Source organism: Colobus angolensis, unplaced genomic scaffold, assembly GCF_000951035.1.
Source record: "Colobus angolensis palliatus isolate OR3802 unplaced genomic scaffold, Cang.pa_1.0 Scaffold249, whole genome shotgun sequence".
NCBI classification, from domain to species: Eukaryota; Metazoa; Chordata; class Mammalia; order Primates; family Cercopithecidae; genus Colobus; species Colobus angolensis.
Window position 1 is genome coordinate 591287 of NW_012115699.1, and position 14240 is coordinate 605526.

General features: G+C 44.6%; 1 protein-coding gene and 1 long non-coding RNA gene across 7 annotated transcripts in view; both read right to left on the reverse strand.

Annotated features, from left to right (window-relative positions):
• Window positions 1-7315: 7315 nt before the first annotated feature.
• Window positions 7316-11383, reverse strand: LOC105514593. The gene is made up of 2 exons (XR_001002203.1): window positions 10393-11383; window positions 7316-10065 (listed from the first exon to the last, which is right to left on the reverse strand). It is a non-coding gene; the product is annotated as an uncharacterized LOC105514593 (long non-coding RNA).
• A 1479-nt stretch (window positions 11384-12862) lies between these two features.
• The window catches only part of DCTN1 (dynactin 1), a 31038-nt gene continuing 29660 nt past the window's right edge, over window positions 12863-14240 (reverse strand). For all 6 annotated transcript variants that reach the window (XM_011946053.1, XM_011946052.1, XM_011946051.1 and 3 more), the window contains 2 exons: window positions 13762-13851; window positions 12863-13346 (listed from right to left, as the gene is read on the reverse strand). In XM_011946053.1, coding sequence (XP_011801443.1) covers window positions 13209-13346; window positions 13762-13851 — 228 coding nt within the window. In that variant the 3' untranslated portion in view covers window positions 12863-13208. The remainder of the gene's footprint in view (window positions 13347-13761; window positions 13852-14240) is intronic.

Here is a 14240-nt window from a genome sequence, read left to right on the forward strand (position 1 = left end):
CCAAAGGGATAGACTGGAATCCTGTCAAGGGGACCCATCCTGCTGATGAGGCTGTAAACCAGTACAGCCACTCTGCAAAAACAATGTGGCAATATTTAATAAGGATGAAAATACTCATGAGGAATGACCAAGCAATTTAACTCCTTAGAGAAACTTTTGCATATGTGCGCCAAAGCACATGAACAAAGGAGGATATTTATATAGCATGGTTTGGAGGTACCTGAACTCGGAAGCAACCCAAATGTCCACTGGTGGTGGAATGGGTACATTCTGGTCTCTTCACCCTCCTTCACTGCCCTTGCCTCCTCACTGAACTTACACGGCAATTTTTCAAATATGTCTTCATTTAAAACAGGAGCCCAACTACCTACTTTCCAAAATAGAGAGCATTTTTTTCCACTGAAAAATAAATTTCCAATATCACTATGTTAATATGTATAAAAACTGGCCAGGTGCAGTGGCTCACGCCTGTAATCCCAGCACTTTGGGAGGCCATGGCAGGTGGATCACAAGGTCAGGAGTTTGAGACCAGTTAGGTCAACATAGTGAAATCCCGTCTCTACTAAAAAATACAAAAAATTAGCCAGGTGTGGTGGTGTGCGCCTGTAATCCAGCTACTCGGGAGGCTGAGGCAGGAGAATCACGTGAACCTGGGAGGCGGAGGTTGCAGTGAGCCGAGATCGCACCATTGCACTCTCGCCCAGGCGACAGTGCGAGACTATCTCAAAAAAAAAAAAAAAAAAAAGTATAAAAATTTTGTTAAATGGTGTGGTATTTTTTAAAATTTAAATATATATTATATCTAGGTTTTCAGTTCTACGTTGTCAAATGCATACAGTCTATCCTTTGCTTTTTGCTTTTTATAAAGGAGTACCAAGATGAGTTAAAAGTGATTTATCTCAGATTTTGTTCACTGAGGCTTAGAGTTTACCCCATGAGTTCATAAGGGTTCAGTTCCACCTATTGTTCCTTGCTCAATTGTTTGAGTAGGTCCTGATTACCTGCCAGATGGCCAGTCCTGGGCTGATCTTTTCTACTAAGATCAGAAGGGTCTCTTCTGGCAAGGCAAGCCTGGCTTGTACTCTCTATGGAAACTTGACTAGCCATGGCTGCAGCTAGAGGATCCAGCCAAGGATCTTTCCAAACCAAGTGCCTTTGGCTGTCAAATGTGTAGGTAACTAAAACTCCAATATCTGAGGGAGGACAGTCTGCCCTATCTGAACTCCCTTGTCTTTTAGAAAGGGTCAAATAGTAGTCTAAGCATTGGGGGAGAGTGAACACTTTTCTCCTCGTGTCTCTGTCAAGGGCAGGGATCACTAAACCATTAGTAATGATGTAGTTTTTAAAGTACATTAAATCAGCTAAGTTAACTGTCAAATCGTAAGTTCACCATCTTTTTTTCTTTTTTACATTCCATCTGTTACACAAAACCCCCAAATTTTCATTGATATGAAATAAAAACGTAGAAATAACAGGCATGCCATGCCATCAAGAGACCAACCACTACCTCATCCAATATTTCACCCCTGTCTATCCCAATTGTTTTGATCTCTTTCAATGGGTGACTTCACAGAATTGAGATGCTAGGCCTCACCAAGATGGTGACTTTTATGGCCAGCCTCTCTGGGATGAGTAGGAATTAGCAATTCCCAGGTGATGCTGATGTTTTAGTCAGGAAATCACTGCTCTAAATCCAACTAACAATTTACAGAAAATGGAGAAGACAGAGGAATGTATTAACACCATAAGGATGCATTTTAAGAAAATTCAGATTCTGAGAAATAGTTCTTTCCACAAATAAATTATAAGGAAAAATCAAGCAAGAAAGAACCTAGACTGCCTGTGAATGGCCACTGCATTCCAGCCTTGGCAACATAGCAAAGCCCTTCTCTGAAAGACAGAAAGAGATGATGATGACAAGGAAGAGGAGGTGGAGATGTTTCTAAGCTCAGGACTGCAAGAGACTGGACTGGAGGCCTCAATTTATGCCCAACGTCATCTGGAGGGCACAAAGGGCAGAGCCAAGATGGCGGCCAAGGCACAGTACGAGCCTATCCTAGCTGGTGTCAATGTCAGCTAGATTCTGCCCCAGGCCTCCAACAATGGCTACAGGCTGGAATGTGGACCAGCCTGCTTAGTCTTCAAAAGAGAAGACTGCCTATGTCAACTCAAGTATAAAATATCAGGAGAGCTCTTTGCTCAGGCACCAGTAGAACAATATGCTGACACTGCTGAGACAGTGAAAGATTACAGCTTCTACTTTGTAATGTGGTTCTAGGACGACACTAAGCAGGTATAGTGCTTTCATTGGCATTGGCTTCACAGATGAGGGTGATGCCTTGACTTTAATTTCTTCCTGAAAAAGCACCTTAAATGGATAAAACAGGTATCTGAGATGGCCAAAGGATCTCTTGAAATGAACACTCATCCCAAGTTGGATCTGGGCTTTAAGGAAAGACAGACCATCAAGCTGAGTAATGGGAACATTACAACCAAAGAATGATGTGCTTCAGCCAGGTGCAGCGGCATGCACCTGTAGTCCCAGCTGCGGGCTGAGGCAGGAAGACCACTTGAGTCCAGGAGTTGGGGACTGTAGTGTGTCATGACCATGCCTGTGAATGGCCACTGTACTCCAGCCTTGGCAACATAGCGAAGCTCTTCTCTAAAAGAGAGAAAGAGATGATGGAGATGATGATGATGAGGAGGAGGAGGAGGAGGAGGAGGAGGAGGAGGAGGAGAGGTTTCTAAGCTCAGGACTGCAAGAGACAGGACTGGAGGTCTCAATTTACTCCCAACCCCATCTAGAGGCAAGTTACTCTTCCCCTCCATCCTCCAAGGATGTTGCCTCACCAGCTGTTCCAATTCTAACCATGGAGGGAGCGACGCAGATATCATTTTAGGCTATGATTCTTCTGCTCCTGTCGTGACACCAGCACCAGCTGCAGTCTCTGTGAGCAATGACTTGGAGAGACTTTATAACCATTCTGTCCCAAACCTGGCATCAGAGCCAACTGATTCCTGATCTGAATAGTACTGGCAAGACATCAAGGACAGACTTGAAGAACAAAAATGACCTCGAGAAAATGGGCGGAAAATCACTTCTCTGAGGAAGAAAATGAAGAAGGAGCAGAAGGTGGATCTTGTAAAAGAAAGACTGTTTCCTAAAGAATTATGATGTTTGATGTATGGGCTTGGGTATTATCAGAATCCTTACACTGAGCCGATGGATATTCCTGAAAATCTTGTTATAGAGTTCATCAATGCAATTATGAACTTCCAACACCAATTGGACGATCAGATCAAGTACAAGTTGATGATATTGTCTTCTTAATTTGAAAGGACTCAAGAAAGTTTGCTAGGGTTAAAAGACTTGGTTACTATGGATGAAGAATTGAAATAAGCTAGAAAAGCATCTGACAAAGCCAACTACAGATTTTGACACCTTTTGTACTTTCTGAAGCTCCATTATTTTCTGGGACAACCATACATAGTAACTAAATATTTCTATGGTAAGGTCCCGATATCTAACCATGTAAATGAAAGATGAAGAAACAAAGTTTTCATATTTTCAACTTTAGAATGTTGAGACTTTAACGCCTGCATTTATATTACCATACTTGTTCAGTTTTAATGACCACGTGTAAAGGACCTTGCAAACTGTGCAGTTCCTTCCGACTTTTGACTACCTAAATGATGAAACAACACAATATTTGTGTCGAGTCTTTGTGCCACTGTAAGCTACACTACAGCTGTTTTAATATATGCAGTCCAAATGGTACCTCTGACTCACCATAGCTGAGACACAGCTGTATCATGTAGTCTTTAGTTTCTAGACAATATCAGACAAATTATTAAAGATTGTGAGCTGTTTTATGTTTCTCTTAAGTAGATACAGGAAAAGTCTATTTTAATAATGTTTGTATTAAAAGGTAATTTAATATTCTTTTCTTCCGATAGCAAGTGATTTTTTGTAGAAACTAAGTGTCATGTGAAGGTTTCAATGTTGGAAGGCTTTTTATTTGTATTTTTTGAAACAGAGTCTCATTCTGTCACCCAAGCTGGAGTGCAGTGGTGGGATCTCAGCTCACTGCAACCTCCACTGCCTGGGCTCAAGCAATTCTCCCGCCTCAGCCTCTCAAGTAGCTGGGACTACAGGCGCATCCCAGCACACCCAGGTAATTTTTGTATTTTTTTTGTAGAGATGGGGTTTCACCATGTTGCCCAGGTTGGTCTTGTCTCAAACTCCTTCACTCAGGTGAGCTGCCTGCCTTGGTCTCCCAAAGTGCTGGGATTACAGGCGTGAGCCATTGTGCCCAGCCTTTGGTAGGCTTTTTAAATTTAAAAGCTTTGAGGTTTATCCATACTATTCGTCAAGTTTTTGGAGAATTTATTTTCACAGATCAGATTAAAGCTTCTAAATTATTTTAGTAGTAGTTGGAATGGTGTTGCTTTAAAAGTTGGTGACAGAACAAGCATTTGGTATTAAACAAGTATTGTTTGATTAACATATTTGTTAGTACTATTCATTATGAAAATGCATCCTTGTCTAAAACCATATGTGGCTATGGAAACCACTTTTGTAGTTCAGAATATACAGATTTTGTGTGCATTTAGCTATGTTACATGAAATCATCCCCGCACTTAGCTTATAAGGATTGAACTTGCATTTAAAGGGATCAATGAATGTTAGTTTGTGAAATGGAAAGTTTTGTGTGCCACTTATAAACATTATCAATAAATCAATACTTGGGAAAATTCTACTTAACCTATTGATACCAGGAATAATGTATGAAAAATTAAACAGAAATAAAATGACCTTGGGAGCAGGAATCTTTAGGAGGCTAGAAACCCCTTCCCTTCCCAGAACTACAATTACTAAACAACCTTTTTCTTAGCTTCCATTATATTCAAGTTGTTTTATGTCACTCCCCTTTGCAGTCACTTGCTGCGCAGCCAAGAGCGTCTGCCATCTCCTACTCACTAACAAGCCAGGAACTAATGGGTCTTACCATACCTGCGGCTGACTATGGGGAAAAGACCCCTAATATTGTAAAATTTTTCTCCACCTTTTAAATTCCATAACTTATTTCAGTCATCTCATGGTTTTCATGTACCCTTTGTGAAGTCCTATTTAGCAATTTCAGGGGACAAAAAAACAAAACAAAACCCTTGCTACTTCCCACTCCACTAAGCCAATTCTCTGAAAATGGATAGACTTACCTCCAGTGTTTATAGATCCCAAATTTTGATGGGTATGGAGAAAGATCTCTTATATACCCTTCTTCACCACATCCAGTGCTGAGTGCAGCTCCATCGCTCTCGTGTGTTTACATGTCTCTTCCTATGATACAAAGGTTGTGTTGGTAGCACCTCCATTTTTTGGTCAAAAAGTGCAACATCTTCAGCCAGTGGGTGTGGTTTAGATGATGGGAGTTCAAGGGGATGTTCTAAGTTATATTCTAGAAGTGTTTATTTTCTCCATCCAGCTGCTGCAACTGATGGGAGGCTTTGCTTTGTATTTGCCCCATTATTTAATCTAAAATTAAAAAGTTTAGAATTTAACCTGATTTGTGGAGCAGAGAGGTTGCAAGCACTTAACTCTCACTCAGTACCCATGTTGCCTTGCTGCCTGGGTATCTGTCTGGTCCCCTTTCATAGACAGTTTTTTTCAATCCATTAGCACCTCAGTAAAAATCTGCTACATCTTTCATCATTTGTAATGATGGAGAGTCACAGCTTCAGCCATTTTTGACAGGTTTCTCAAGGTGAAGGCTTTGATATCCATCACCTAGAGCAGTGGTCCCCAACCTTTTTGGCACCAGGGACGGATCATGGAAGACAATTTTTCCATGGAATGGGGAGGAGGGGGAGGATGGTTTTGAGATGAAACTATTCTACCTCAGACCACCAGGTATTAGTTAGATCCTCATAAGGAGCCCACAAGATCCCTTGCATATGCAGTTCACAATAGGGTTCACACTCCTATGAGAATCTAATGCCGCTGCTGATCTGACAGGAGGCAGAGCTCAGGCGGTAATGCTCCCTTGCCCGTTGTTCACCTCCTGCTGTGTGGCCAGGTTCCTAACAGGCCATGGACCCAGTACCAGTCCACAGCCCGGGAACTGGAGACCCCTGACCTGGAGTACCTCAAAGCAAGTGACCCTCTCACTACTTTCCCTCTGCCCTGCTTTTTCTTATACACTGCTTGAAGAGAGCTCCCTTTTCTAGGTCAATGGGCATTACCTATTTGGTTTGATAAGGGCAATTTGAGGAAGAAATAAGATACAACTTCTCTCCTTAGCACCTGTTTGGATGCTTACACTCTGAATGAAGGAAATAGTTTTTTGTGGTTGTTGTTGTTGTTGTTGTTGTTGTTTTGAGATGGAGTCTTGCTCTGTCACCCAGGCTGGAGTGCAGTGGTATGATCTCGGCTCACTGCAACCTCCACCTTCTGGGTTCAGGCGATTCTCCTACCTCAGCCTCCTGAGTAGCTGGGACTACAGGTGTGCACCACCGTGCCTGGCTAATTTTTGTGTTTTTAGTAGAGATGGGGTTTCACCATGTTGGTCAGGCTGGTCCTGAACTCCTGACCTCGTGATCCACCCACCTCGGCCTTCCAAAGGGTTGGGATTACAGGCATGAGCCACCACACCCGGCCAGGAAATTCTATTTAGTTTCAAAATATATTCTCTCTCCTTGACTTATGTCTTTTCATGTTTTCCTAATTTTGAGTCCATTTTTTTTTTTCCATTGCACTTCCATTCTAGATAGCTCTATTCTTGCACAGCCATGGCAGGACATCTTTAAATTTAAACAGAAAATACTAAAACGAAAATCTCTATAATCCCAGTGACTAAGTACCGGGAGCCTATGTTCTCAGTCTTCCTCCATATTGTGTTATTTGTATTATCAAGGTGATAATGTTATGTATTTGAATTGCTGACACATTGAAAATGAAGCTTAAGAAGAATGCATACAAAAAACACTGTATTAGTACAATAATGAGAAAATAAGGGGAAGCAGACTCAAAAGACATCTATTTGTAGTATATTGTCTTTGTCTTAAATCTCATCCAAATAAACATACTGTAAAACAAAATGAAATGTTTATAAGACAACCAAGATAACTTGAATGCTGGATAGTTGATGAATTAACTTTTCAGGTGTGATAACGGTATTGTAGTTTCCTTTTTTGAAAAGCTGTATCTTTTAGGTATACTAAAAGACTTTTGGATGAAATAATAAGGTAATGTCTGAGATCTGCTTCAAAACATTCTGGGAGTAGATGGGAAAGGGGATATAGACGAAACAAGATGAACCATGAAATGAACATATATTGTACATGTAAGTCATTACACTCTCCTCTCATTTGTATGTTAAAATTTTCCATAATAAAAAGTAACAAAACACAGGGTGAGAGACATCTATTTACTCTGGCACCCGTTATTTGAGCAAGAAGAATCCAATTCCCACATCCAAACTCCCCAGTCTTTGGAAAAGGAATGTAGGCCAAACGCCCCAGGCTGCCCCTCTGAGGACCTCTGTCCCTGGGAGTAGCGATACCTGTTTCGGGTGGCACAGATAATACAGATGGAGGGAGGCTAGGTGAATGGTCATGCTACCCATACACATAGAAGAGCTGGCTACATGAAACAATAACCACAGAGAAGCAGGAGGGACCACTCACCCTCAGACTTCAGTGTTTTGCAGGTGCCCTGGGCCTACTTGACAGGGTCCAAGGAAAACTTCCACAGTACCGAGGCTATAGAGCATACCTGTTCCTAATTCACTTTTTGCCTCATGGCTGTGTAGGGTAGACTCAGCTCTGGGGCCTTGTACATTCCCTAGGATTACCCAGCACCAGATTTGGGTCTTTGCATTGCCCCACCCCTGCTCCCCACTGAGGTAGAGCACTGAAAATGTGAACCAAGCAGGTGAATTCAAATTGTGGGAGTGGAGTGAGAGAGGTGCCACCATGTTTAGACTCTCCTTCTCAGCCTTGGCCTGCTAAAACGAGGAAACAGTGCCTGGATGGTAGAAAATAAGACAGTAGCCACCCACAGAAACAAGCTGAAAGCTAGGGCACAAAGGGCTACCTATACTTCTTTTCCTTTTTTTTTTTTTTTTTGAGGCAGAGTCTCACTCAGTCGCCAGACTGGAGTGCAGTGGTGCGATCTCGGCTCACTGCAACCTCCGCCTCCTGGGGTTCAAGTGATTCTCCTGCCTCAGCCTCCCAAGTAGCTGGGACTACAGGCATGTGCCACAATGCCCAGCTAATTTTTGTATTTTTAGTAGAGACGCAGTTTCACCATGTTGGCCAGGATGGTCTTGATCTCTTGACCTCGTGATCCGCCCACCTCGGCCTCCCAAAGTGCTGGGATTACAGGTGTGAGCCACCGCACTTGGCCATGGCTACCTATCCTTTGGGGCTCAAAAGATGGTTATGTGTGTCACAAGTGTACGTCTTGGGAATGTGACTGCTTCTATTTTGTTTCCTTTCCATTTGTTTAGTATCAGCCTCTCCCAGGTATCCTTTTTTAAGCATCTGTATCAAGCATGCTATGTCATTTAATTTTTTCCCTGAAGATTACCTAAGAATATCACCTGAGGAAGGTGCTATTGGCCTATTACAAATAGAGAAACTGAAGTTGAAAGGTTAAGCACCTTCCCCACATTCAGACAGCTCAATAGTGGAAGAGATGGAATATAAGCCCTATTCTTATTTCACAAAGGTGCCTCCATGCTGGGGCAGGTAACATTAACCCTAGGAAACTTCCCAAAACCCACCAAAAGAGAGAAGCTCCCAGGGAACAGAGTTGAGAATGTTCATATCCTGTCCAACTGCCAGCCAGTCTGCTTGGTTCTGTCACACTGGCATTTCTGGCTTTGGATGAATCAAAGGTGGCTGTTACTATGCTATGCTCCATCCTTGGTATACAGAGCACCTCGCCAGGCCTCTCCGCTACCATCACATGCGAGTTTCCAGAAATCATTCCCTGGTCATCTGCCTGGCTATCCATTCTCCACAATCCCCATGAATGGATGCCACCCAGGGCACACAGTGAGCATGAGCTGCTGTCTCCCCTTTCTAGCCACCACAACCCAGTTTGTTTCCTCTATTCCATGGAGACTGCTCTGGCCAGCTCATCAGGCATCTCTGAATCACAATGGCCACTTCCCAGAACTTGATTGCCCTCTGAGTTGCTCAATCTCTCTCCTCCCTTGGCTCTGTGACAATGCTTTCTACGGGGGCCCTCTGCTTGCAGTGGATGCCCATTCAGGCTGCAGGCTCTTTAACTCTCAGGGCTTCCCAGGGCTCTATCTTCCCTTCCCTCTGTATACTCTCTTGAGGTAACTTGCTGCTTCACATTCTCTCAGCCTCACCTGACTCCCAGGTCTCCAGCTGCTTGCTGTGTGCTGACCAACTCCCACAGGCCGGTGACCACATTCTGTTCCCCTTGCCATTGCAGGACTTAGATTAAATGCCATGCCACAAGGCATGGGATCTGGCTTTCCCAGTGGCCAAGAAATATCATCCCAGCAAGAAAGTGGGGAGCTAACACTGGCTCCATGGCAAACTTTGGGCAGTAAAGCATGGGCGGGAAGCAGAGCAGGTGAATTTCTCCTCCATCCCTCCATCAATCCAAATACAATGTTCCAGCCAGTCAAGGTGTTTCTGTGTAGCCTATCCAGAGACATCCAACATGGGAAAGTGACCAGCGGTCTTTGTGTGTGAAAGTGACCAGGAGCCAACTCACTAACACTAACCTTTGATTTTCTTTTCCTCCTTTCCCTCACTCTCACTGCTCTGAGACTTCACCCTCCAATAAAGTGCTAACCACTAGCTTTGCCTAAGATTCGGTTTTCTTAGTAACCTGAATACAGACAGTAACCTCACCCAAACCATGCCTTTGACCACCATTGACACGCTCCCAACTCACTCCCCAGACTTTATCTTCAATCTGGACATTTCTGCTGAGCTCCAGACCCAGCAGGTTCCAACTGCCAAATGGACATCTCTATTGTACATTCTCATAGGCACCTCAAACTCACGTCCAAAATAAAACTCATCTTCTGGCCGGGCACAGTGGCTCATGCCTATAATCCCAGCACTTTGGGAGGCGGAGGTGGGTGGATCCCTTGAGGTCAGGAGTTCGAGACCAGCCTGGCCAACATGGTGAAACCCTCTCTCTACTAAAAATACAAACATTAGCTGGGCATGGTGGCAGATGTCTGTAATCCCAACTACTCAGGAGACTGAGGCAGGAGAATCCCTTGAACCCGGGAGGTGGAGATTGCAATGAGCCAAGATCGTGCCACTGCACTCCAGCCTGGGCAACAGAGTAAGACTCTGTCCCAAAAACAAAACAAAACAAAAACAAAAACAAAACACCTCATCTTCCTCCTCCTCAAATACGTGCCCTTTACTTGTATTTGGTGGGATACAGAGATGGAAGACATCCTAAAGGAACTCCTGTCTAAATCGGGAGAGGAGTTAACTACACTTAAAATAGAAACAGATGCTTACTGGCATAAAGTAGCGTAGTAGGAGCACGTACTAGAGAAGAGAAGCAAGCCTACTGTGTGCCCACACAGTGCTTGATGCTTGCATGCACTATCTCATTTCACCTTCATAACAACCCTGTAAGATATAATTTTTCCATTCTGTAGGTAAGAAAACAGATCAGAGATTAGAAACCTTGCCAAAGTCACAAAGCAACTAAATCCAAGCACATCTGAAAAAAAGGTCTATTATCTTTTGCTGCCTCCAGAAGAGCAGCACCTAACAGGTCACAGGGATTGGAGATTTACTGAGGTGGCAATGCCAGAGCTATCTTAATAAATTGACAGGATGTCAGCTGAGGAATGGGGATGGGGCGGGGGCAGAAAGGTACAGTGGAGGGAAGGAGATAGATGGCATTCTGGGTGGTGGGAAAAGGCCTGAGAGAGCACAGGGTGGCAAGGAAACTGCAGGAGTTCACTAAAGCTGAACCACCTGGCATGTGGGGAGAGGCTGGAGAGGTGGACAGGACCCAAATCATTGATGGTCTCTTGGGCCATTCTAGTGAATTTAAATTTTAAAATCGAGACACATAGAGGAACCATTTCAGATCTTATGTAAATTTTAAATCTAGTTGAAGAAATCATTTCAGGATTTAAACTGGGTAATGACATTTAAACTGGCCCAGTATGCATTTTGGAAAGATCCCTCATATCAATGTGTAGAACTGGTTGAAGAGAGGCAATGGAGGTAGGGTAACCAGTTTAAAAACTGCTGAAGTGCCCAGGGCAAGAAGTTATTTATAGACAAAGCTCGTGGATGTAAAAAAGTGGACAAATTTGAGAGACAGTAATGAAGGACAAACTGAACAGGACTGGATAACTAAATTAGCTAAGGAGATCAAAGAAGGAGTCAAGGATATCCAGGTTTGTGGCTTGTCACATGTAGGACACAGAAGAGATGATTTCAGTTTTGGACACGCTGACTCTTAGATACCTGTGGGGCACTCACGGGGAGACAGCCAACAAATAATTGGGTGAATGAATTCGGCATTCAAGAGAGCAGTAGTTTAAGTAGTGAGAAACCACCACCAAGGGAAAAGGATGGAACAAAAAGCCCTGTTCTCCTTTCAAAGTGCCACCAGAAGTTGCTTGGCCTCAGTGTCTTAACCACACCAATCAGAAGGTAGGTCAGCAGCTTGGGTAGAATCCAATCCCAAGGAAAGGACAGTGTGGTCTGTGATTTCCTTAGCTCTAGCAGAGCCCAATTTGGAGACGTGAGGTGAAGACTCTCTGGTTCAAGACACAATAACCCTTCTCAACCACTTCTGTGAGAATTAATCCCTCATTATGTAATGCAACATATCCTACGCATCTAGAATGATACTGGTTGTGTACCATCATTGAGAGTATTGAGGAAAGGTGATCAAATCATTTTCTCTCAGATTCCCAGGTGAGAAGAGCCAAGGTACAGAGCAGGCATTCAAATACCATAACCCGCTGACCTCCCAGACAGTATATTTGTTGAGAATACGGCCCCTGGACGCCCACCTTGGAGTAACCACCCTCCTGTTTGCCCTTCCCTTTGAGACAGAAAGCACACAAGCAAAGGGTCTGGCCTAATTCAGGCCTGGCACTCTGCAGGGCCAAGGGTCTCTTTCTGCATCTAGATCAGAGCCTTTTGGGAGTCTGGACTGGACTTCTCTCCCCAAGTGGGGAAAAAAAGAGTATAAAGGAGCTAGCCAACTAATCTAAACGGGACTAATATCTACAATGCTGGGGTGCTGTTTACCAGCCTAATGAGTCCCAACTCTGGAAATGTTTTCAGCAGGTCTGGGTCAAGAACCAGAAATCTGTTACATTTTAAAAGAAACTCCCCAGGTGATTCTAATTTGTAGTGGGTTTGGGAGTAGCTTTTGTACCTTCTATCTTTTACTAGTACGCCACTTTAGTTTCCCCTTATTTAATAAATATTCCCTCTGAGAGGCCCCAGGTCTTATGGGAAGACTCTGGCCAGTGCATCAGAAAATTGGCTGGGGTGGTGATCATATCATTACTCTAGCTCCAAAAACTGGAATAAAGAGCAGTGGAAGCTACACGAAGCAGAGGCAGAGTTGGCAGAGACTACACCCTCCCAGCCCTCCTAACTCCATAAATGAACTTAGGTACCTAGTCCTAAGTCTAGCCCTTTCCTCCTTGCTTAGAGTAACTTACTGCACATGAATTTTAGGAACAGCATTCTGCTGGTCACTACGAGAGGAGCCCTCAAATTTGATACTGCCAAAGCTCCTCAGCATCGCTTCTCCTCCCTTCCTGCTCTGAGCTGAATGGCCCAAGTCCCATTCTCAACACCACACAGGAACCACTGAAGCAGAAGTTGCTTTAATCAAGGGGTGAAGTTCTCAATCAAGAGGACCTCACTCAACCTTTGGTGGTGGGGTCTCAGCCTACCCCCCACATGCCCTGAGGCCCCTCAGGAAGGAGGGAGCAATTGAACAGCAAATTATGGCAGAGGCCAGGGAATGGGAGTGGGGGAACCCAGGTCAAGGTGAAGGGGCAGGATGCTGAAAGGGTGGGAGTGAAGCTGAATGGGGCAGGAAGAGCTTAACCCACATGTTTCTACCTGGGGGCTGGCTGAGGTGGCTGTGCATCTGGCAGAGCGGCACCAGAGGGCTGAGGGTCGAAGGGGACAGCAGGGGAAAGGAGTGCTTAGGAGATGAGGCGACTGTGAAGCTGGTGCAGCTGCTCTTGGGTCAGCACCAGCCGGTGTCGCTGTCCAAGACCAGCCGCACAGGAGAAGGTCACTTTGCCCATGTAGACTGTGTCATCCTGCTGCTCCTCCTTGGCCTGGTGGTTGATGAGGAAAAAAAGACTCCAGGTCAGGGGCTCACTTGAGCTGTAGGCCACTGAAGGGGTCCCTGAGCACTGAGACCAAGGCAGCTCCTAGGTGGCTGGGGCTTCTGAGATCCTGGGCTTTGGTGACCACATTTTTCAAATCAGAATGGAGATACATAATCTGACAAGGGAGTTTTGAGCCTCTCCTGGTGTCAAAAGTCACAGAAAGTGTTTAGGTGCTAAAATATTGGAATTTCAAAGCATCATAAGCACTTCTGAGTTACTTGTAAGTAAGATTTGGCCAGATAACCCAAGGTATGTAGTTGTTAGACCTGAGACTCCAAAGGCCTCTTCCAATTCTGGAGGAGAGGGGGGCCCACCTGAGCTTCTCCACATTGTCCCGTCCTCCACCCCGTCTCCCCCTCACCCTGAGGAAGGCTGATGAAGGGAAGGTGGCAAAGTCAGTGGGTACTGTGGCTCCAGGGCGCTGAGATACTGTCTCCTTGAGGACCTCATCCTAGGGAAGGGGTGAGAAAGACAAGGGTTCATTTAGGGGACCCCCACAGGCTAGCACAAGACCGCCTGGTTTCACAGAGACACTAATACCAAGGGGGCAGGAACTTAGCCCTCTATATTACCATACTTTTGCTCTCATCTCCAACCCCATCCCCCCTCCCCAACACTCCTCCTTACTTTACAAGTCCTCATCCTGTAAGGTCCAACTCACATTCTACCGCCCTTGGGAAGCCACACCCAACCATTCTACCCCACAATGATCTCAGCCCTGATGGAATCTAAAGCCTGAACCAGTCATGCTAAAGATTATCCTAGCTAATCCATTTTATTATGAGAATCTATCTTCTGTTTGCACTGAGACAGTGAGCTTCCAAGGCAAGAACCCTGCCT